Source organism: Monodelphis domestica, chromosome 1 (assembly GCF_027887165.1).
Source record: "Monodelphis domestica isolate mMonDom1 chromosome 1, mMonDom1.pri, whole genome shotgun sequence".
Taxonomy (NCBI): Eukaryota; Metazoa; Chordata; class Mammalia; order Didelphimorphia; family Didelphidae; genus Monodelphis; species Monodelphis domestica.
The window spans coordinates 347,276,594-347,302,189 of NC_077227.1; the positions used below are offsets into that span (position 1 = coordinate 347,276,594).

A 25,596-nucleotide genomic window follows, 5' to 3' on the forward strand; every position below is an offset into this window, starting at 1 on the left:
TTGGTAAGGAGAGATGTTTTATTCCAGGTATTCAAACTTTTTTTATTTAAATGCTATTTCACATTTCTGTTAGACTGTTATTTGTTTCCAGAGAGCAAGGTCTTTCTGATTTAACGTGTGTGTAAAGAAAGTTCATTTTAGGATGGCGACCTACAGACCTGACTGACCATTGCATTTTTGTAATAGGACAAGGCATATTTGGGAAAAGGCTTTGCTTTATATGGCAAGGAAACTTTTTAAAAAACTAACTGACAAATTTCCTTTTTAAGAAGCCATTTTTTGCCATAGGTGAAAGAAAGGCAATTTTGGAGCCATGAATAAATTAAAGTAAAAATGAAAGATAAAGAGAAGGGAATTGGCTAAGTATTCATATTTAAAGGTGATTTTTAAGCTTTTCCTTAGTAATCCTAAATTTTCTTTTTGGAGAGAAATTTTTATGGGTTTTACTTTTTGAAAAAGTAAAAGGACCATGAACTATAGCCTGATTTTTGGAGTTTTTAAGGTAAATTTCCAGAGTGCAAACCATTACAGAAGTTTTTAAGACCAGTACATCTTGATTTGTTTCCTAATTTTTCCTTACTAAGTGGAGAGAAATAATCTGATTTAACATTTATTTTGTGAGCATTATTTTTCTGATAGATGACCATTGGCACATGACTGCTATTAGAGAAAGGAATTCCCCATCTAGGAAGAAATTTCTAGGGATGTCCTGAATTTTACCACCCTCGTTCTGGAGTATGGGTGAGGTTATTAGAACTTATTAAAGTTAAATTTGCTAGATTGTGTAATAGTTAAAATAGTTGAGGCCATAAACTGTAGTGATTAAAATAGTTGAAGACTTAAATTGTTGTAAATATAAGAGTGGATGAGTAAATTGTGACCGCAGAAAATATGGTTTCAAAACAGTGTCTTGTTTTAAATCAAATATAAGGTGGTCGCCAGGGAAATATTCCCAATTATGAAATATACCCAAGTCAACTGGGTTTATAGAGATTTTAATTAATTAATACAATGAGGAATTAAAGAAAGAGAGAAAAAGGAAATAATGAGAAAAGGATAGGCCGGCCCAGGGCAGCCCTGGCCGACCCAGGCCTAAGCCTTAAGAGAAAGATCAGTCAGTCCTTAACCACTCACCACAAGATCTGTCCAAGCAAGGATTCTAGTGACACCAGGCCAGCTTCATCTCAGCTGACTACACCAGCTCAATGCCTGAATCTCAATCTGAATCAGAATGAATCTGAGCTCCTATTTAAAGGGAATTTTCTCCTATGTCTCCTCCCCTAAGTTCTCATATCTACCAATCACAGTAGATGTTTTTCAAAGGACAGACCATTCTTAGTTCACACCTGAGTAGACTAGAATCTCTGAGTAAGTTCTCACCTCTTTGCTCCTGGTAAGTTCACAAGTTGCTTGACCTTTATAGGTACTTAGCACCCTTTTGTATTAGTCCTAAAATAGCCATAGCTTAAGAACTTTTGTCCTACTATAAGTATGGGTTTAAGTACTTTCATTTTTCAGCAAAGAGTTTACTACTTTATCTTCCCCTAAGGCATGCTTAAGTATGGTGAAGTAGAGTTCTCACATTCCTGATCTAAGTAGCTTCACTGCCCAAATGGAGAATGATCCCAATGGTCAAAGGTCTTAACCCAAACTTATGAAGTAGGGTCTGGGAATTTTTTTAAGGTTTACAATCCTAACCTTATGAAGTCGGGTCTGAGAATTTTTAAGGTTCACAATTGCTTAATAAAAAGGAACTTACTTAGAACCCCTGTAGCACAGACTTTTACCCCAAGACTTTTCTCAAAAGCCAAAAGCCTGGACAAGATTTTCCTGCAGCCTAGAATCTGAAGGATTCTTGAAGACACCTCTATGAGAAATCCAGAAGGAGCCCCTAAGATGTCACTGGAACCAATGAAGCTATCTGCACAAAGGAGGAGTCAAGTCAGCAGGAGAAAGGATGCTGAAGCCATTTCATCAGGACCCACTGGATTCAAGAGACTAAAGACTTTGGGGGGATTGGGGTAAATGGTGTGTAATCAAAATTTGGCAAAGGTAGACTGCCGACCTCTCTCTGGAACAAGTGTTAATGTGTCAGGCATTGGGGAGTTCCCCCAAATACCAATTACCCCGACCTATACCCCAAGGTTTCCCACCATTAGTGACAGAGTCCAACCCTAGATAGCATCACCCATTTGTCTGTTTGGTCAGTGAAGGTCAGTCTTGACCAAAAGGGGGGGGGAGTGTCAACATGGAATCTAGAAGCCCCCAAACTTGTAGCCTAGAAAGATTTAGTGACCCCCCAGTTTACTTACCTTAAAGCTGAAACCCCCTTATTTGACCTTGTCACATGAAAGTTCCTCCTTGAGGGAAAGTCCAACTTCATTAGTCTCAGACTAATAGAGTTTAGAGTTTAAGTGGGGATGGCTAATCCCATCAGATTATCCCATCAGATAGAGGCCTAATTTCAGCACTGAATTCTTTTCCTTGATTAAAGAGTGATTTTTCTGACTATTTAATAGTTCTGCGTTTTTTCTCAGTTAATCTGAACCTGAAATATCTCTGGGGTATGCCTGTACACATCTGGAGAATTATATCCAGTTCTGGGCAGCACAATTTACTAAGGACAATGATATGTTACAGAGAGTACAGATAAGAGCATCTTGTATGGTGAAGAGAGGGAAGGAATACACATTGATTAAGCTCCTACGGTATGCCAGGAAATGTACTAAGTGCTTTATAAATATTTCATTTGATCCTCACAATAATAATGAGAAGTAGCTAGTAATATCATCCTCATTTTATAGTTGAGAAAACTCTGAGGTTGAGTGACATGTGCAGAGTTTTACATTTGGTAAGTGTCTGAGGTCCTCCTAACCAGTTGTTAGTGAAGGACCTACAGATACTGCAGTCACCAAAAAAAATCAGCTAAACTCAAAAGTATAGAAGCTAGAAGAGACCTCAGAGGCCATCTGGTCCAACCCTTTAATTTTATAGATGAGAAATCCTTGGCCCAGGGAGAATTAAGTGATTTACCCATTCATGTAAGTAGCAAACATCTGAGGTGGGATGGGGAATCAGATCCTCTGATTCCGATTTCTACTACTCTTTCCAATCAATCAACAATCATTTATTAAGGACTTACTTTGTGTCAGGCACTGTACTCTACATTGAGCATACAAAGGCAAAAGGGAAAATAGCTGCTACCCTCAAGGAGCTTCCATTTTACTGGGAGAGATGTGAACATATATAAACTACACAAAAAATACATATAAAATAAATAAAAAATAGTTTTGTGTCTTTTACAATTCCAATAGCACTTTAATCCAATTAAAATAAACATAAGGCCAGCCCAAGAGCAGCAGAATTCCTAGGGTCTTTGCTAGTTTCTACTTTTTTCCATGTTAATGGTATTCTAATAACTTACATTTATTTTCTTTTTTTTAATTTAGAATATTTTCCCATGGTAACATGATTCATGATCTCTCCCCCTCTCCCACTATCCTCCCCCATCCTGAATCCAACAAGGAGTTTCACTGGGTTATATATGTATCATTGTTCTGAACCTATTTCCTATTATTTATATCTGCAGTAGCTCGATCCTTTAACATCAGAATCCCAATCATATCCCTATCACATTACATGATTGATCACATATTTTTCTAATGCACTTTAAAAATTTTTTTATTTACTTGCATTTCTTTAAAGACAATGCAGTGATGCCACCTCCTGTGGAAAGATCAAAGGGGAGGAAATAAATGTTCTTAAACTCCCCATTCTTCCTCTTAAGGAAGAAGTCCACAGAGCAGAAACCACTGACTAAGGACATTTTATGCTTATGTCACTCATTTGTAATATGAAAGCATATTAGCCAGACTTTGGTAAGAGGGTTTGGAGCTTGTGCTGTTGATTGAAGGAAGTTTTTGAGGAGAATTCATTGCTCTGGCTAGGGCCAATCTCTGAGGTGTCATATGAAGGTCCAGATCATTTCCACTGACCACTAAAATGACCAATTCTCTTCTGGCTCAAAATGAAATCTGATGGTGGAACAAAATCAGTTCTTTTTCAGCCCTGAGATCTGACTGCTTCTTTGACCAGTGTCCAAAAGAAAATTCTTTCCTTAAGTCCCATTTTTAGACATGAGGCACTCCTGGCTTGGTGTCTTTTCTTTCCCTGGATGATGACTTCTACTTTGTTTTGGGCAGTTGAAGTCTGTTCTGGTTCTGGTTGGAAAGCCCGATAACTTCCTTTTCTCCTTTTCTTCTATAGGTCCATTGTCTTTTAGCTTCTTCATCTTCCTCAGTCTCAGTTTTGCAAGTCTGGTACCCAGCAAGGCCTTTCTCTTTTCACTGATGTTTTCCTCTCTGGTGCTTTGGTCTACAGTCCTCTTTCCCAGCTTTCTAAAGTTTCCATTTGCTTGTTTCACAGTGTTTTATCCCTGGCAAAGAGAGTATTGTATTCTCTTTGGAGAAAGTGTTCCCTAGAACCTGGGGCATGAGAAAAGTGTGCATTAATGGAACTGCATTGAGTCCTGAAAGAGTCCACAGATTTCTAAGAGGAGGGAGTGTGTCCTAGCTAGGCACAGGAGACAGGCAGTGCAAAGATCTGGAAATGGAGTGCTATGAGAAACAGTGTGTAGATCAGTATAGTTTTTTTTGCAAAGTGTAAGATGCAAAGTAAAGTTTTAAGAAGATTGGAAAGAAGCCTGAAAAGGATCTTGAAGATCTATACAAACATTTACTAAGTACCTACTCTATGTCAGGCTTTGTGCTGCATCCTAAGGACACCGACAAAAATGCAATAATCTCTCACTTCTTCAAGGAAGCTAAATTCTACCAGAATAACATAAGAGCTAGATGGGAAATAAATACAAGTGTATTTGAGAGGGGAGATAAGGAAATGCAACAGAAATGTGGGTGCTGGATCCCTGCTTGAGACTTTGGTTTTTGCTCATTTAAGCTATTTAAAAACAGGAGCAGTATCTGAAGTCCTGCAGGATCTCACCTCATTTAAGCTAATGACGTGTGTATGTAGAAGCAAGGGTTCAAGAGACATTTATAGCATGATTCAAGGCCAGTTTTTCCCTCCATAAAAAAGAAATGTTGAATTAGCTAGAACACCGCTGATGATTTGGGTAAGGGATTTCTAAAACTTGAAAGGATCATGGATTTAATTTAGGATGATCATCTAGTCCAACTCTATCATTGAAACAAAGGAGAAACTGAGGCACAGAAATATTCAATGATTTGCTCACATCATATAGTTAGGAAGGAACAGAGGCAGAGATTGACCCCAGGTAGGCCCTCTGATTCCAAGCTACAAAACTGTTAAAATGTCATTGAAAACAAAAAAAAATTTTCTAAGAAAAATTAAGTAAAAAGTGAAACAAGCATTTAAAATTCTACATATGAAAGAAAGTTGAGCCCTGACTGTATATTAAGGGTTTTGAAGTTTTATACTTGAGGGTGAATTCTTTGTCAGAAACCAAAACTATCTCTTCATCTCTTTTTCATTTTATAACATGGGGTTGGGATGGTGGTGGTAGTGCAGAGTCTCTCATCCATTGCGTGCTGCTAGCTAAGAAGGGACAGTACCTGCTCTTCAATTTTGTATAGTACCAGCACATTTCTAATTCTCTCAAGTCATTCATTTGTGACTGTTAGAATGACAAATTTTTTAGTTTTTTATTTACTTTTTTAAACTCTTACCCTAGTATCAGTTCTAAGCTAGAAGAGCTAGCTGCAAGGGCTAAGCAAGTGGGGTTAAGTGGTTAAGTCCAGGTTCACCTAGCCAGAAAGTATCTGAGACCATATTTGAACCCACGTCCTCCAGACGCCAGGCCTGGTTTTCTATCTGCTACCTATCTGTCCCTTTCCTTAGTTTTTTGAAAGTTATTAAGAATTTTCTGCTTAGAGTTGTGAACTGATCCAACTGTTCTAGAGGGCAATTTGGAATTATACCCAAAGGGCTATAAAACTGAGCATACCCTTTGATCCAGTTATATCACTACTGGGTCTGTATCCCAAAGAGATAATAAAAAAGGGGCATGGACCTCCTTGTATTAAAATATTTCTAGCAGCTCTTTGTGGTGGCAAAGATTTGGAAATTGAGGGGATGTCCATCAGTTGGGGAATGGCTGAACAAATTGTGCTACATGTTGGTAATGGAATATTATTGTGCTATAAGAAATGATAAGATGATTTCAGAAAAAGCTGAAAGGATCTGCATGAACTGATACAGAGAGAAATAAGCACAACTGGGAGAACATTGCACGCAGTAACTGCAATATTGTGCAATGATCAACTATGAAAACTTGGCTACTCTCAGCAATGCAGTGATCTGGGACAGTCCTGAAAGGCTTATTACCAGGAACGCTATCCACCTCCAGAGAACTGTTGGGAGTCATCTTTTACATCAGGGTATTTATGGTTTTATTTTGAGGTTTTGGCTATGTATGAGTTTGGTCTTACAATAATGACCAATATGGAAGTGGGTTTTGCATGACAATAAATTTTTTAAAAATTAAAGAATCTCCTGCTTTAAAAAAATCATGGAACATTTAAAAATGTTTATATAGAAGACATTTTTGGACTAGAACTGTGACTTCATGGGTATAGGGAACTTCTAGTGAGGAAACTTCATTTGCCAAGGTAGATTGGTGCTTGTGGTTGTGACACTGAGAGGTTTATAGATTTGCCTAGAGTCACAAAGTCTATATGTACATGTCAAAGGCAGAACTTGAACCCAGGTCTTCCTAGCTTCCTACTTCTCCACATTGCCTCTCTCTATACACCTCTTCTTTTGCTTCCCCTCTAATCTCTCTCCTTCCCTCCCCTCCCTGTTCCTGTTCTTGCCCCTGCCCCTCTCCTTCATTTTTTCTCCTTCTTCCTCTCCTACCCTTTTCTCTCCCACCCCACCTTTCCTTTTCTTTCTCCTTCTGCCCCTTTTCCTTTTTCTCTTTCTCCTAACCTCACCTCTCTTTTTCTTTTTCCTCCCTTTTTTCCTTTCCCACTCCTAATCCCTCTCCTTTTTTCTCTCCTCCCTCACTCCTTCCCTTTCCCCCCTTTCTCCCTCTTTCCTTTTCTCTCCCTCTCCTATACTCCTCCCTTTTTTTCTCTGTTTCTCATTCTTTTCCCCTTCTCTCTCATTCTCAATGCCTCTCTCTATCTTGTATATATGTATATCTATGTGCTTATTTATATATATATATATACATATATATATATATATAAATATTCTATCTGTTACATATACTATGTGACCTTGGCTAAGTCATTTAACCTTTTAGGCTCCAGGATCCTCTCTAAGACTCTAAGTTTCTGCCTTTTGCTGATGTGCTGTTTTTATCCTTCTCTGTGTTTCCTGGCCTAGTGCTTAGTATCTAGTGAGCAATTAACGAATGCTTATTGACTGATTGTTTTGATAGAGGGAGTTTCCACCTGTGTTCCCTCTACCAATTAAATCAAATGTCTATATGTGTATACACATGGTTTCATCAAATCTTCTCTTTTTCAGATAAAAAATAAAGTTGGAATGAGATGTAGAAAGCTCTTAAAGTTCTTTTCAGTGAAGTCATGTAACTTGATTTCATCCACCCAATAAGTGATTCATGTCTGGGTACAGCTCTCTTTTTGACTTGAAAGGCATTTCAGGAGTGATGACGATGTAGCTGAGGATAGTCAGAACCATAGTGAACTTCAACTCTGTTTTTAGAAGAAACCACATTTTATATTAATTGCTTTTGACATTACTGGGTTGGTGATGTGCTTTAAGTCATGCTGTTTTACTCTGTGGCAGCTAGGTGGGTCAGTGGATAGAATTCAGGGCCTGGAGTCAGAAAGACTTGAGTTCAAATTCGACCTTAGACACTTCCAAGCCATGGGATCCTGGGTAAATCACTTAATCTTTGATTGCCTGACACAAGGATCCACTAAGGAAGTAAATGGCAAGCCACTCTAAGATCCTTGCCAAAACCCCCCCATGGGGGGGTCATGAAGAATCAGGCACAACTGAAGAACAACAAGAATTTTTCCATATGGGCATAAAATCCTCTAGTGTTTTCACCATGCTTGGAGTGCTTTTATATATTTACAGTCCATGACTAAGGCACAAAAATGTGGAACCGAGTCAAAAGCTTTGCAATAATAAATAAAGGCATTGAAAATGTTACAGTGCTTTCCCATGTTCTTTTTGTACCCCCCCCCCCCCTTTCTCATTTTCTTACTCATCCTTATCACCTTATTTATATAATTCAGATAGAAAGAGGCTTTTAGATCAGTCATAGTGGGTAAAAGAACTGGAGTTAGAATCAGGAAGGAAGATTTAGGTTCAAATATAGACTCAGCCAGCCTCACACAAATCTGTGACCCTGGGCAAGTCATTTAATTTTTATCTGTTTCAGTTTCCTCATCTACAGAAAGGGAATAAGAATAGCACTTATCTCCCAGGCATGTGAGAATCAAATGGGATAACACATATAAAGTGCTCTGTAAACCCTAAACTACTATGTAAGTACTATTATTATTATTATTATTATTATTATTATTTTTGTATTTACCATTTAAAGGACTATTGCATAGGTGAATTTTATTCCCATTAATAACAAGAGTTTATCAATTACATATTTTTTTCACATGGGACTTTGGTCTCAGTGTAATAGCAAAACCATGTACACATTTTCTCAATGTTCCTGGGTTATAACTTAAACCAAAAGACTGAGAACAATTTCCAAAAGTATGTCAGGATGATTTGAGTCATGAGAGTTTCTTATTATCAGAATTATTAAATATCTTTGTCTCATCTCCCTCCTGGATTGTGGACTCCATGAAATTAGGTAATATATCTTTTCTGAACTTTGATTCTCACCTCTAACCCCCCCCCCACTTTTAATAGAGCTTATTAAATGAATGATTTTTTTTCCTTCTGGTTATGGTGGTGGTGTAGATCTTTGTTGTTACAGAGAACTCTACTAATACAGAAAAGTATCTCTTTTCCAATTTATAGTCTTCAGAGGGAGTTTTAAGGGGGAGCTGAGAGGTTTTGGCATGGCCATTTTCACACATCTATTTTATCTGAGGCAGGATTTGAAGCCAAGTTTTCCTTCAATCTAAAAATCTAAATCTAAATTCAATCTAAAAAGAAAGAAAGAGAGAGAGAGAGAGAGAGAGAGAGAGAGAGAGAGAGAGAGAGAGAGAGAGAGAGAGAGAGAGAGAAAGGAAGGAAGGAAGGAAGGAAGGAAGGAAGGAAGGAAGGAAGGAAGGAAGGAAGGAAGGAAGGAAGAAGGGAGGGAGGGAGGGAGGAAAGGAAGGAAAGAAGAAAGTGTCAACATGGAAATATAGAAATCCCCAGTTTACTTAGTTTAAGGGTATAAACCCCAGGTTTTGACCTTGTCACAGGGGAGGTTTCCCCCTGAGGGAAGGTCCACTTCACCAGGTAAATAGGCATTCAATTCAGCTTTGGTGCAGTAGGTAGTGCATCAGTCTTGCTAGCTGAATGTCTGAAGGTCCCAAGTTCATCCTCGGAAGGAGGGTGTGATGTACTGGGAAAGGCTTCTGGAGACAAAAGAGCTACTTGACTTCTGACGGAATCTGTCTCCCCACCTGAAGTGAATGTCTATTGTGGTGAAGTGGGACCTTGGGGAAACCTCTCTCCTGTGACAAGGTCAAAACCTGGGGTTTGTACCCTTAAACTAAGTAAACTGGGGATTTCTATATTTCCATGTTAAAGAAAGAAGAAATTCCATTTTAGGTAGCAGTCCCTAGTGAAGAAAACACGGTTCTGAAATTATAGGAATTAAGACAATAAGGAATCACATCCTTCCTAATTTTTCTAATACTATTTAAATCGCCTCTATGTAATTAAATAATAGTTTAGAAAGAAAAAGATACAATGTTTTTTGAATTAAGAATCATGTCTTGCTAAAGAAGGAAGGAAATGACATTTCTAGAACAAATCCCTGATTGCTTTGAATTCTCTGATTCGTTGACTCAGAGCAAAGTTCCCTGCCTGGGCTACACATGGCCAATGGGACTACATAGTTGGTTTTCTCAAGATCCGGCAGACACGTGGCTGGAACTGGTCTGGCCGCTGGTCGTGGGAGGACCCAGTTGACCAGACCAGTAGGGGGCGCCAGGCGGTTCTTCGCTGTTACTGTCGCGTTTCCCATAAAGCTCTAGAATAACCAATCAGCGATCTGTCTCCTCACCGCTTTCAAAGTCGGCGGGTCCTTTGTCCAATAGGCAGAGGGGTTCTTTCCCAGGGCGCCGGAGCGACCGTAGTTTTGTCCAATTGTGTCACGGAATAGAGCAACGCCCGCCTTCTGGGGTGGGGATTGACGTTTCCTCCGCCCAATGAGACTCTCCTGGTCGGCGGGTGGGTGAGCGGGGCCCTGTGTAATGGCGGAACGCGGCGGGGACGGGGGGGACGGTGAGCGATACAACACGGGGGAGCTCAGGTAAGAAGCGTCGCCACCGTCACCAACCGAGATCTGGGTCTTAGGCTCAGCTAGGCCGTCAGCTGGAAGCTTTGACCGTGGCTGGGAGGACCGCCTGGAATGGTGCTGGGCCGGGACCGCGTGTGTCTGTGTTGCGGCGGTACCGCGCGCGCGTGTCTGTATGTCTGTCTGCGGATTTCTCTCTGTGTGTGTGTGTCTGTGTGTGTGTCTGTGTGTGTGCGTGCGCGCGCGCGCGTGTGTGTCTGTGTGTGTGTGCTGTGTGCTGTATGCTGTGTGTATGTTCCGGCGGGACGAGGCTTGAGGAACGGCTGACCATCGGGAAGGAGCCCGAGGCCCTGGGGCCTCGCTCCCCGCCCTGCCCCGCCCCGACTCGCCCCGGGTCCCCCTCACCCTTCTCAGCCCGGGCTCAGGGGCCCCAAGGCCTTGACTTTCCTACTTTGCTCCCTCAGTCTGGCTCCTAGCTTCTCTTCTTTCCTGGCGCTCCCCTACTCCACCTTGGAAAACCCTCCCTTTTCCCGGTCCCTTTTTCTTTTCCCGGTTCTCTGCCTCACTCCCTTCCTCCCTCTCTTTCTTCGGCCCGCTAAGACTTTCCATCTTAGCATTTATCAAGCGCTTACTTTGAGGCTGGTTATACTAAGGCAGAAACGAAAGAATCCCTGCCCTCCAATCGCTTACATTCTTTTAGGGTTAACATATGTTAGTAATGCAATCATTTTGCATTTTTCCTATGCAAAATACGAAGTAAAAACCCGATAATTTGAGGAGTGGGGAGAGGAATCCTTGCTTTACCTCATCTCTTCCTTCCCATACCCTTTTCTAGACTTAACTTGTCCACACAACCTCATTCTTATCTGTTCCTCACTTCTAAACAGCATTTCTTCCCTCTCAGCCAAGCTGTGGCCTTACAATTGAATGACATTTTTGCCCCCTCAGTCTTTCCCCTCCCCCCAAATCCAGTAAAAAAATCCAACATACAGGAGTTAAAATTTCCTCAAGTTTATCTGTAAAACATTTTCTGTGCCGTTCCATTTTATGAATCTGTGAAGGTCTTTTAAAAGAGTGTTGTTATAAATGAGATACATGCTTCCTAGGTAGAACATTGTCAGATACAGATGTTTAAATTTGACTATAGCACTGTGAAGGCAACTGTAATTGGTAATAAAAGGAGCCTAGAATTTCAGTATTGATCTGTTGCATCATAATATGTAACATGTATGCTGAAATCCTGTCACATTCCTCATAAAACAACTTTTCTCCTTTTACAAATCACAAGGGAAGTGTTCCTTGCCAGCTTGAAGTGACTCTTCAAAGGATAAAAAATGTCCTATATAGTATTACAAGGGAAGTGTTCCTTGTCAGCTTGAAGTAACTCTTCAAAGGATAAAAAATGTCCTATATAGTATCTGTTGAGATTTTATAATCTTTTTTTCTGATTGTAATTTATTATGGCAGTATCAGTGTTGAACTAGAATAAAATCAGAAATAAAAGAAATATACTTTAAATTCTACACTGTACACTGTTATGCTCCCTTTGATAATGAACATCACAATGGGTTACCATGGTGTTTTATTGTTAATAATAGAAAGTTCATAACTTGATTCTGCTCTCAAGTGAAGGTCATTTAAAATAGTTTTACAGGGAGCACCTAATATTGCAGAGCAGTTTTCTACAGCTCTATGACCAACAGTCTTTCAAATTATTATTATCAGAACAGAAGATGTTACAAGAGAGAATTGAGTAGGGCTTTTATGTTAGATGTTTTATTGCATTTACTTGATTTCTTTTTTCCTTTCCAATACTGCATTTAAGAATTTTCTTTCAAAATGAGATTTTTAATCTCTTATTGATAGTTTTGTGGGGCAGGGGATCTACTAATATGTGCTTCTAGTCCTACAAGGCCATTGGGAAAGTCTTTAAGTCATTCTAGTTTATTTGTCAGTGTAAGTAAATGTCATTGTTTCCAAAGCAATGGAAAGTAAAGTATCTAAGAAACTTTAAATTTTACCATGGGGTTAAGGTTGAAGGATGAGAGGTAGTATACTGCATTGACTAATGAAAGCCCCCAAACACAGAATAATTTAGAATGGGGAAAAATGCACTTGGGGAAGGTTTAGATTTTTATTTGCCAGTTTAGACCAGGTAATCAATCACTAAGGATTGATTAAGACCTTCAATGTGCCAGGCATTGGAAATAGCAAATACAAAGAATAAAAATCCTTTCTTTCAAGGAGTTTATATTCTAATGTAGAGCTGACAAGTACCTATATAAGCATATGTAGAATTGAGACTGAGGTTTTAGAAACTCCTGTTTAAGAATACTACTACTGTAGGTATATTGAGACCTCTGCAACTTAACTTTAAGGTTCCCCAGAGTCATGTGACTAGTTAGTATATGTGTTAGAGACAGGACTTGAACCTTGGTTTTATTAGTTCCAAGGCTAGCTTTTTATTCAGTACACTGTGCTGCCTTTCACAGAATAAATATAGAGAGAATATTGCAAATAAATACAAAGTATTTTCACAAAGATGGAGAATAACAGTGGAAAAATCAGGAAAGGTTTCATACTTGAGCAATGTTTTGAAGAGTGGGATTCTGGGATACATAGGTAAGGAGGGAATGCCTTCTATGCATTTAGGGACAGCCAGTGCCAAAGGCATACAGAAGACTCATGATGGAGTTGTATTTGGCAACTAGTGAGGATATCAAATCAATAATTTGAGATAAGAATCCTTTATATTTTTTGCTTTTATTATAAGAAGGAGCAGCAGAGACAGTTAGGTAGCATAATGTTGATAGTGTCCGGCCTGTAGTTGGGAGGTCTTGGGTTGGAATATGACCTCAGACACTTCCTAGCTTTGTGACCCTAGATAAGTCATTTAACCCCATTTGCCTAGCTTTTGCTGCTCTGTTGTCTTAGAACTGATACTTAGTAAGACAAGATAAGAGTTTTTTAAAAAGGAACAGCAGCAATAAAAAGAAAGCTAGAATTGAGGTCAATTGACAATTTTGGGCAGAAAGGCCAAATACACTTCATTTTAACTTGTTTGACTGTTACAACTCTTATCTGATTATTTTTGAGAAATGTAAATTTGCAGATTTTGTTGAGAAGAGAAATAGTTGATCATATCAGTTCCAAATTTTCCAGTAGTATTATCTGACCTAGCTCAAATATTGTGTCTAGTTTTTGTCTCAAAATTGACCTGGAATGTGAATAATTTAGAGATGGCTCAAAAGATAAACAGAAAGTTGTTTAAAGGATTGAAAACTAGGATCTGTACAAACAGACTGAAAGAACTAGGACAGTTAAGGTTAAGGAATTATTAGCTTGCTGTAGATATGACAGTTGCCTGTGTCTAGAGGTAATGGACTTCAGTTATACTAATTGGAATTTTTGAATTAGGAATGTGGAATATATCATAATAATGTGGGAGTACCATTTTGCTTTCTTTCATAGTAGGTGCTCTAATACATTTTTTGATTAGTGGGTCTCTAGTATGAGTTATTGGGAGATTGTAAACTTTAAAAAATAAGATTATTGACCAGTATTGCTTGATATTTTGATGCATTTTAAGTGATGATTTAGGGTGCAATTTTCATGGACAATGGATTAGATAATCTCTTAAAGGTCTTTATTATCCTTCTTTAATTGTGATTTTAAAAAAAATGTATTCTTTCCTACTTTAATGGACAAATGAACAATCTTTTGGCTTTCTACTCAGAATGGCTCAACAGCAAGCGTTGAGGTTTCGTGGTCCAGCTCCCCCACCAAATGCTGTCATGAGAGGTCCCCCACCTCTGATGCGTCCACCTCCACCTTTTGGGATGATGAGAGGTCCACCTCCACCACCTCGGCCCCCCTTTGGTCGTCCTCCTTTTGACCCTAATATGCCACCAATGCCTCCTCCAGGAGGAATTCCTCCACCCATGGGCCCTCCACATTTGCAGGTAAGGAATGAATGGGTCATTTAAAAATTTTTTTCTGTTGATTCACATTCACATTACTGTTAGAAGTCTTAGGGGAAGATATTTATTGTCCTATCACTCCCTCTTGCTGAAAAAATTTAAAGTGGCCCTTAATTACAAAAAACCCAGGTTCACTTGCCTGGCATTAAAGACACATTCCAATTGGTTATCTTACCTTTGAAGTCTTTATTTTTCTCCATTAATCATTGCTTTATTCTCTGCCACCCTGCTAAAACTGTTCTGGATCTGTACCTTGCCTTTGCTTATGCTGTTCCTTATGTCTATGATATTTTCCAGACCTCTTCTTAATGTGTTGAATTCCTACCTGTGCTTTGAAACTCAACTAAAATTTCACCTCCTTCATGAATTAAAAAAAAAATTGCTAACACTAGTTTTGGATCTCAAGAGCTCATTTTTTTTAAACTATAAAATTCTTACTATTTGTATTGTGTATTTATAATTATTTTGTGTTGGTATTGCATTTTTCTTTAAATCCCTGTATATGAGATTAGGGACTATGCTTTAAACTTGGCATTGCACCTAGCACAGCAGTTTACATGAAAATTTACTATATTTGAATGAATGAGGGCTCCTTGGACATGTGGCACTATATTAAATGCTTTAGACAAGATGTAGACAAGACAGTGGCTCAAAAGAATGGTTTTTGCCTTCAGGAACTTCTTTGCAGATACAGCATCAATCTAAATACTATGAAAAGGGGAGATAAAGAGAAAAATAATGAAGAGTTCTTCCCAAAGTGGAGATGTAATGATGGTTATTAAAGGTAGAAATAAAAATAACATAGGTAATAGCAAGTATGCAGATGAAATGAATGCAAACTAATAAAGTTGTCACATAAGGAAATTTTATTTTTAATAGTACCATAATGTTTCTCTTTTGAAAAAAGAAAAAAAATTGAAAAAATTATATCTCAAAATAAACAGCAGAAAATGATATACTAGTGGACTGTGTTTGAAGTAAATGGGATGGAAACTTAAATTTATCAAAAAAAGGTAAATGAGGAGGTAGAGTGAAAATATAAGAAAAGAAAGAAAGCACTCTGGGAGTTCAGAGGAGAGAAAGATTACTTCTGATAGATGAGGCCTCATTTTCCTTATCTATAAAATGAAGGACTGAGCAGTCAAGTCAGTAAGATTTATTGAAGGGCCTACTATGTGCTAAGCTTTGGAGTACAAAGAAAGGAAAGGCAAAAATAATTCCTGCCTTCAGGAAGTTCAATATCTGTTAGAGGAGATAACATGTAAATAATGATGTATAAACAAGAGATGTATAGGATGGAGGTGACAAAGGAAAGATATTAGTATTTAAGGGGACTTAAGTGGAACTCCTTGAAGAAGGTTAGATTTCAGTTGAGATTTAAAGGAAACCAAGAGATGAGAAGGGAAAAAAGACTAAATGAGAAAGATTGGATGATCGAATAATTTTTAGCATTAAATTTATTATAGCCCTATGGTTCTCATTCCTTCATTATGTCTGTATTTTTTATGTGTTCTTGGATGCCGAAGGTTGAACTTAACAAGAAAGGCTTCTTGTATTATTTGCACTGTTTTTCTTCTAGTAACTTAACTGAATAACTGCTAATTGAAAATGACTATTTGAAATAGAATTGGAAAAATGAGATGGTGTTTGACATGGAAGCTGTTCAATTTAGATAATGTATGTGTTTGTAGGCGAGGTTATGAAAATGATTATTTGAATACTTTTAAAATTCACAGTAATTAATGATAAATAGTGAAAAGAGCTCTGGAATCAGATCTGGGTTCCATCTGGATTCAAGTACAGCTTCTGATGCTTACTATGTGTATAGCCTTGGGCAAATCATTTAACTTCCTTGTGCCTCAGTTTCCTTAATGTGGAAATTAAAGCATAGGTCTAGATGGCTTCAGAGGTCTCTCTTCTATCTCTAAATCTCTGATCCTAATTGATTATAACTTTAACTCTGGACAACAAAAACCAAATAACACAATTGCTTATTTTTTTTTAGTATTCTAGAACATCCCATAGTGGCTTGTTAGTTATTCCTTCTAGTCCTTTTCATTCATCCTTATAATTGTGTATATATTTTTCTTTGATGTAGTTGTAAACATGTATATTATTTTTGTGGTTCTGATTACTTATATACTTTTCAAATGAAAAAATCTTATTTGTAATTTTTAATGAATATCTAATATAATGACTAATAAAATATATCATTTTATTCACCAATTGTTAAATATTTGGGTTATTTTGGCTTCTCTATAATCACAACTAATATTTGTTTGAACTGATAAATTTTTCTATTAATAAGATACTCTTAGGGTACGTTCTCGATAATTTGATTGTTGGGTCAGAGGATTTGAATATTTTTGAGACTTGTATTGCTAGATTCATTTCCAATTCTATCAACACTCATCTAAAATGATCAATAAATTTGATATGCTTCTGATTGTTACACAACTTTAAGATTAGGTAAAAAATACTTGTTTGAAAGAAACTTAATTTGATTTTCTAACACTTATGAAACATATGACTTTTATTCTTTCTATGCCATTAGTTTAAAGCTAGTAGGAGAACTAACATAGAACAGACTAACAATTCTTATGGATATAAATCTTTTGATGTAAATAGATAACTTTCTAGTATTGTGTTGCTATTCCTTGGTTTTAATGGGTAATTGTAATTTTTCATCAAAGCTTTTGATTGAAGCTCTCAGTGCCCATCACTGGCAATTTTTTCTCCTATAGATGTTGACAGTTGAGATTTTTCTTAATTATGAATTTAACTTCAGTTCTTAGCTCTGAAAGCTTAGGTTTTTTTTTTTTTTTAAATTTTTGCTGGCATCAGCTAATTTGTTTTTCTTCAAAAAGAGTAATTACAAAAAAGATCCTGTTGAGCGTTTTTGGTTCATTACAATACTTTTTCAAACTAGTGACTTCATTGCCATCAGTGTATTATTGCCATAAAAATTTTAAGTATGAAGAAAATTTCCTAGCTAATTTTTTCATATGAATTCCAAACTTGTTAAAGAATTTTCTATGCAGATTTTTCTTTTCTTTTTGAAAGGATAAGAGAGAGTGAAGGTGTATGCCACCTTTTTTTTTTTATCCACACTGCCATAATTTTTGTAAACCTTGATATAGAATCTCAGTGCTGTTTCAAGTTTTTTAATCATTGATGCATTTGGTATCATCTTCCTTAATTCTGGGGCTTGCAGCACTTTATCATTTTCTATATTGCCTTCATGCAAATGAGGTTAAAATTTGTAGGTTTTATAAGTTTTGTTTCTTGTGTATTATTCGTCAAATCCTGTTACAATGAATTCTCCGAATTGTTTCATTGTACTGACTTTTAGCCATACAATAATTTTTGTTATAATGTAATTTGTTTTATTTTTACATTATGGTCATTTACACTTACCTCTCCATCTCTCAGATTGAACTCTTTATTCCTTATAACAAAGAAAAACTTATAAGCAAAACTAACCAAATCTGATAGTGTATATATCATGTTCTTTTTCCAAAATCCTACACTTTGTTACTGAGATGAGGTTTTCTAATCATTTGTTCTCCAGGACCAAGATCTAATTTGTCAGTTCTACTTCCCTTTAGTATTATCATTTGCTTTATTAAGATAGTTATTGTTTTCTTCACTTTTTGGTACTCTACTAGTCTCATGTTTCTCTGAATTCCTCACAGTCTTTTTCTTATAGTGTAATAATAATTCATAATATTCCTATGCTGCAAATTGTTCAGCCATTTCCTAATTGATAGGCACCCACTTAAGAGGTTTTTGCCACCACAAAGAATGTTGCTATAATTACATATAGGGTTAGCATTCTTTGCCTACTTTGGTATATAAATCCCATAGTGGGATCAGTGGCATTTATTTTAAGTTGCCCTATTGCTAAAAAAGCATGAAAATTTATTTTTGATTAGTACAAAAATAGAGGAAATTATTTTATTAACATTGCTTTTGTAATTATTCACAGAGACCACCTTTTATGCCTCCTCCAATGGGAACTATGCCCCCACCTCCTGGCATGATGTTTCCACCTGGAATGCCTCCAGTTACTGCCCCTGGTACACCAACTTTACCTCCCACTGAGGAAATATGGGTAGAAAACAAAACTCCAGATGGAAAGGTAAGATGTAAAAATTATTTGAAGAATTGAGGCTGACAAATTGCAAGAAATGTAGACTTGCAAATATTAATTTAAATGTTATAATACATCAAGTAGAATGTACCTTCCTTGGATGTAATGACTTTTAAAATAAATTGTTTTGGAATTTCCATTATGTTTCACAGTGCATGTACAGTACACAAAATAAAGGAACAGCTAAAGATTGGATTGAAGAATCATTACAGGGACTTTTGAGTGTTTGACTTGGTCACCTAAGTGCACAATATCATATATCAGCCATTTTTCTCAAGACAGACTTGTTATATTACCAACTTTATTTGCCTTCTCTACAGGTATATTATTACAATGCTCGGACACGTGAGTCTGCGTGGACCAAACCAGATGGAGTTAAAGTTATTCAGCAATCAGAATTAACTCCTATGTTGGCTGCCCAGGCTCAAGCCCAAGCTCAAGCTCAGGCCCAGGCTCAGGCCCAGGCCCAGGCACAGGCTCAGGCCCAGGCTCAGGCCCAGGCCCAGGCTCAGGCCCAAGCTCAGGCCCAGGCTCAGGCACAGGCTCAGGCACAGGCTCAGGCACAGGCACAAGCCCAAGCACAGGCACAGGCACAAGCCCAGGCCCAGGCCCAGGCTCAGGCCCAGGCTCAAGCTCAGGCCCAGGCCCAGGCCCAGGCTCAGGCCCAGGCTCAAGCCCAGGCCCAAGCCCAAGCTCAAGCCCAAGCTCAGGCCCAGGCTCAAGCTCAGGCCCAGGCACAAGCTCAGGCCCAGGCACAAGCCCAGGCCCAGGCACAAGCTCAAGCCCAAGCACAGGCTCAGGCTCAAGTACAAGCTCAAGTACAAGCTCAAGCTGTAAATGCATCCACTCCTACAACCAGTAGCCCTGCTTCAGCAGTTTCTACTTCAACACCATCTTCCACACCGTCTTCTACCACTTCTACTACAACAACAGCAACTTCAGTTTCACAGACTGTGTCAAGTAAGTATAATTTATGTTTAATTTTTCCCTCAAGGAGTGTTAAGATGTAGTCTATGTCCATTAAAAGCATCTAATTGATCTAGGTGGTGAGATAAGATTAACATACGTGGAACAATTAGAATATAGTTGCTATAGATATGAAACAACATATCATTATGCTAAGTTGTATGGTACCATCTGTTAGGGATTTAGAAAAGGGAGAAAGCTATAGGAATCATGGAGGAATTTAGAATGCTAAATCTTAAAGAGAGGGTAGCATTTGGATAGGTGGAAGAGAGATGAAAAATCAGTTGAAACAAGGGAAATAAGCAAATCAGTAGAGGTGAGAATGAATATGAGGTTTTGGGGACAGTGAGAAAGCTAGTTGTCCCAAATTCGCTAAAGGATCTATTCAGGGATGAGACTACTAATTTAGCACAAGGGTTTCTTGCACATAGAATCTGGTTTTATTGATGTGAATACTTCCTCTGCTGATGTAGATTACAATCCCTGTATGCTATGCTTGAAAAAATTAATTATCTCAGTTTCTAAACTTAAGTGTTCTGACACATTCCCCCTTTTTGCCTAAAGAAATTGTCACAGTTCTTATTCCACCCTCACTTTTAATAAAATAAATATGTAAATTTTTAGTTTGTGTTTTATTAAGATAAGATGAAGAATTTATCATAATTTTTATGAGTTATCTTAGACCTAATTAAAATACTATAGTTAATTATTGATAAAACTGCAGTTTTTATTAATGTGATTGACAGAGTTGGGTTTTTTTTTGCAGTTTCTCAAAATGAATAATTTCTCTTTGTAATTTTTTTCACAAATCAGGATCTATATATATTGTTTTTATAAAAGCGCTATAGAAGACTCCATTTTACATAAATATAAGGGATAGAAATCAATTGATTATTTCATTGGTTTAGAGATGAAAGAAATTCCCTTTACTGATATATGTCCATAAAATTTTGTTTTTTTATACAATCTTCATTGCTAAATCTCCCTCTTCCTCCAGATACCCTTGTAACAAAGATCAAGACTGTTGCCACTTAAGATATTAGAGTTGCCTAGACCATAAGTGTCAAAGTTCTTGCTAGCCTTGATATTCTACTTCTAGAGGAGACTGAAATAGATTAACATATAATTCACAATGTTTAACAAAATTAATAAAAATATAGGTGCAGAATAGATAATGTCAATTTGATCAGTTGAGTTTGACATCCTTGACCTAGAAATGTGTCATCTTTGTTCATAGCACCTGGTTTCCTTATCCATTAATAATTAGAAATATTTAGGCATTTTATTTATTATTATTTTTTAAATCCTTATCATCTGTCTTAAGTTCTAAGATAGAAGAGTGGTAAGGGCTAGAACCTTTTAGAGGTGGAGTGCCTCACCCCCCCCAGACTAAGTCCCAAGCCCTGCCCTGCCCCCTTGTCCCTCCCCCTCCTCCCCTTACTACAGACAGGGGGGAGGAAGTGCTCCTGCTGGGCAGAGAGGGTCAGGTGATGAGAGGCTGGGGTAGAGAGAGGCAGGAGAGTGGCCTAAGCCACTCTAAGTTCCTCTCTAGCTATGGGTCATGCTCTGAGCTGTGCTCTCCTCAAACCTTTCCAACCCCACCACAGGAATCACCTTCACCACAGACTCAACAGGCTGCTCTTTATGCTGCACCATCATGCAGCATGTGAGGGCACCTCCCCCCTCCCCCTTACCTTAGACTGGGCAGGGAGGAAGCAATCCCAGTGGGTTGCTGGGCAGAGGGGTGGGGGAAGTAAGGAATGTCCACCGGCACATGGAAAGGGGATGGGGAGCAGCTCTGCCCCAGTCCTTTCTAGTAATGAACTTTGGCTGGAGACTGCAGGCATGCCCACATAAGGGCTCTGCCTACCCTTTTTTGGCACACATACCACAAAGGCTCACCATCATGGGGTTGGGGGGGTAAGTGACTTGCTCAAGGTCACAGTGCTAAGTAATAGCACTTAAAACCTTAGGTCAGGTTTGAACCTAGGACCTCCTGTCTCCAGGCCTTGTTCTTTATCTACCAAGCCATCTAGTTGTCTCATTAAGGTATTTTATTTTATTTTATTTTTTTATTTTTTGAAAATGTTAGTCAATTTAGAACATTATTCCTTGGTTACAAGAATCATATTTCTTTCCCTCCCTCCTCTCCCCCCACCCCTTCCTGTAGCCTATGCACAATTATAATGGGTTTTAACCCATTGAGGTATTTTAAAATAAAATGAGAATTGCTTCTGTGGACTGATTGAGTGTTGATAAGCAGAACTTTTTCATATTCAAGGCACATCTTTTTCTTGTTATGAACATAGCTGTTACTTTTCCACAAAAGTAGTTATTTTATCCTTTGAGATCAGAGTATGAATTTGAGCAATTTGAATTGATTTAGAGTGATTGGGAAAGGGACAAAATATTCATTATTATAACTAAGAAAAATGTCAGCATCTTCTTCTAGCCTAAATATGCCTCAGAATACTTTGACATGAGAAAAACTAACTGGTTTCTCAATGATATAGAATTTCCTTGTGTTCAACACTTATGTTATTACATAATTTTGCAAAGAGCCTTTCTTTTCAGTTGACTTTTTCTTCGTTGATTATTCTTTTTTAAAAGCTTTAATCTTATTGTTTTTGTAAGACTATTGTTTCCAAATATTCCCCCATTCCCTCAGAGAGCCAACCATACTTTTCAACAAAAATTAAAAAAGAAAAAGTAGAAGTTTTGCAAAACTGACTGTTTGACAGATGCTATATATGTACATATATATCAAGAATGTTCCTTATTTTTAGTGCTTTATCTCCATTAAGGAAGAATGTGAATTTTCTCTAACGTTTACTTTTGTTACAGCAACATGGAAATTTCTCTCTTTATTTCTCTACATTTACATTTCTTTCATTTTCATTACAAATGATTGTAAAGCATTCAGTTATTTTTGAACATAAAGGCCTATGCTTTTTTTTTAACCTTAAAATTTTTTTTCCTTGATTACACGTAGAAACAATTTTTTTTTAAAACTCTTACCTTCTGCCTTGGAGCCAATACTGTGTATTGGTTCCAAGGCAGAAGAGTGGCAAGGCTAGACGATGGGGGTTAAGTGACTTGTCCAGGGTCACACAGCTGGAAGTATCTGAGGCCAGATTTGAACCTAGGACCTCCTGTCTCTAGGCCTGGCTTTGAATCCACTGAGCCACCCAGCTGCACCCTAGAAACAATTTTTGACAATTGCTTTATGACATTTTATGATTCAGATTCTGGCCCTCATTCCCCCTTCCTGAGGCAGTAAATAACCTGATACAGGTTATACCAGTGCTTTCATGCGATAATACATATTTCCATGTTTCTCATGCTATGACAGAGGACATATTACACATATAATAAAAAACTCATAAAGGAAATAAAGTAAAAGATGACATACTTTGATCTGCCACCAAACTCCAATAGTTCCTCAGTCTCTTGTGCATATCTTGGAAACTTGTTTTGCTGATAATAGTTTAGTCTTCACATTTGATCATTGTACAGTATTTTTGTTCTGATTCTCACTTCAGGTAGCATCAGTTCATACACGTTTTTTCCAGGTTTTTCTGAATTGATCCTTTTCATTTTTTGTGGTGCAGTATTCCATTACAACAATATACCAAAACTTGTTTATCCATTCCCTAAGTGTTGGACACCCCTTCAGTTTTATATTCTTTACCACTACAAAAAGAGCTGCTAAAATATTTTTGTACATATGTGTTCTTTTCTCTTATCTCTGATTTCATTAGGATACAGACTCAGCCCATGCTTTTAATTAGTTCTTGTAAACCTATATTTCATTGTGATATTATTGAACTTCCTCAGAGCAGAGTCCATCCAATCCAATCAATTTCAAAAGATGCAGGTAGCATCATTTCTCCTATTAAATGAAGTTTTTTGTACTTGGCAATCCTCAGAGCAGTCTTGTATAATACAAACCATTTTATGGTTTTTGAAGAAGAGTTTTTGCTCATTAAAAACATCTAATTTTCTCTGGGAAAATTCTTTTTTTTTTCAGTGTGGTCTTCATGTACCCTTTCAAGAATTTTCAGTTTATTGGGTTTCATGCTAAAGTAACATTAAGACAAAATTAACACATTGTACTTTCTTACCATTAGTAACAGTACTTGTGAATCCCAGTGTTAAATGAAATGAATCTTATTTTATTTTGTCCACTTTAGTCAATAATCAACACTCGTTATATGCCTACTATGTGGCAGGTATTGTGTTTAAGATTTTGAATTTTCTCTATTTTTACTTAAACTATCCTTGAAACCAGTTATTTACCACAAAAGATTTCTCTAAAATTAAAAGGCAAATTTAATTGTCAAAATTGTCAATGTTTAAATTGTTATTTTTAATTTAAATTTTCATTTTTTAAATAATCAAGCATTTATTTTCATTCCAAGTCCCCATTGGGAAGGTTCTCCCTCCCCCCCCAACAAACAACTCCTTGTAATACGCATAGAGAAGCAAAACATATTCTCATATTTGTAATGTCTAAAAATTGTACTTCAGTTTGCATCTTAAATCTGTCATTTCTTTTTTAAGGAGGTAGATCGCATACATCATAATTAGTTGTCTGGAGTTTTTAGTCATTGCATTGATCAGTGTTCTTATTTTTTTCTCAGTTTTTAAAAGTAGTAATTTTAAAAAACAATTTGTATTTTAGTTTTTCTAGTGAATGATTTTGATATGTGTATCCAAAATAGATATTATGACACTTTTAACTTCCACATGAAAACTTTTAACATTGAATTTACACATATCACATTCAAATAAATGCAGCTAGCACCTTGAAAATAAGCTGACCCACCCCAAGTGACCTGAATGGTTGAAGATCTTAATGTCAACGCAAATGTACATTTTATATTAAAACACCAATCCATATTCACTGGCATCTGAAACAAATTCACCTTTTGTTAGTTTTGCTTTTGTTGATTTTGATAAGAATTTTGTTTTTGTTGAGCACAGTAGATCTATTTATGTAAAAGTTATACTTGAAATAATTTTGACCATTGCTTTGTATCATTTTTCACAGTGGCTTACTTAAATAGAGTTAAAGCTATTGTAATTTCATCCCAACTTTATCTTCTAATTTGGTATTGATTTTGATTTAATTTGTAATGGCTTGACTGCACAACACAGAATCTTTTGATTCAGAAATTATGCTTATTTCAGTCAGTAACCAATTATTTTTTGTCTGTCAAAATATAGTCAGTTCTCCCTCCCTTTCTTCCTTCTCTCCATTTTCTTCCCTCTCCTTTCCCTCATTCATCTTCCTATTTTCTTTTTGATGACACTTCTTGATAAGCAAATGTGAACCTTCTTGATAGACTTTAAACCTTTAATCTCTTTCATTACTGAATCTCAACCCATATTTTCTACCTACCATACTTGTGATCTTTCTCCATACCTATCTTTATATTGAAGTCGATGAGAATCAAAGGTATATGTTGACTTGGAGGAGCTTTTTAGATTCTTCCTAGAATTTCTCGATTTCTTCATGAATTTTAATAGATATAGATTTTTACAAACTGTAATAGTCCTTATGATAATCTCTTTTCTTATATTAATCATAAGCACCAATTCAAGTCTAGGTTGGCAAATAACTTATGAAATAATATAGTCAACCCTCATTTGTGGATTCTGAATTTTCAAATTTTCCTACTTGCTAAAATTTGTTTGTAACCAAAAATCAATACTTTCAGATGCTTTTGTCACTCAGGATTATATGCATAGAAATGAACAATTTGAGTTACTTGATGCATACATTTGCAGTCAAGTTGAACAATGAAAGCAGTTCCCTGCTTTTTTGCTCTTGTATTGTAAACAAGTATCCTTTTTATGGTTTGTTTAGTGCTTTTTTTTTTTTAATTTCGGTGCCTTTTGGTGATTTTGCTTTTTTTAAATGGCCCTGAAGCCTAGTACTGCAGTACTATCTATTATTTTTAAGTACAAGGATACTGTGATATGCCTTATGGAGAAATATATGAGAGCTATTGGCCTTGAATCCAATGTTACTGAATCTGCAAAAATTGTACATTCAG

At 37.1% G+C, this 25,596-nt stretch overlaps 1 protein-coding gene across 7 annotated transcripts in view; it reads left to right on the top strand.

The window, feature by feature from the left end:
- Window positions 1-10,330: 10,330 nt before the first annotated feature.
- The window catches only part of TCERG1 (transcription elongation regulator 1), a 60,756-nt gene continuing 45,490 nt past the window's right edge, over window positions 10,331-25,596 (top strand). For 6 of the 7 annotated variants that reach the window (XR_008915131.1, XM_056811441.1, XM_007473838.3 and 3 more), the window contains exons 1-4: window positions 10,331-10,450; window positions 14,172-14,397; window positions 18,404-18,556; window positions 18,889-19,528. Coding sequence is in view for 6 of the 7 variants with exons in the window: in XM_056811441.1 (XP_056667419.1) it covers window positions 10,392-10,450; window positions 14,172-14,397; window positions 18,404-18,556; window positions 18,889-19,528 (1,078 nt within the window). In the remaining variant the exon portion in view is untranslated. Of the gene's footprint in view, window positions 10,451-12,097; window positions 12,189-14,171; window positions 14,398-18,403; window positions 18,557-18,888; window positions 19,529-25,596 lie in introns of those variants that run through there. The other variant, XM_056811442.1, reaches the window with a different exon arrangement.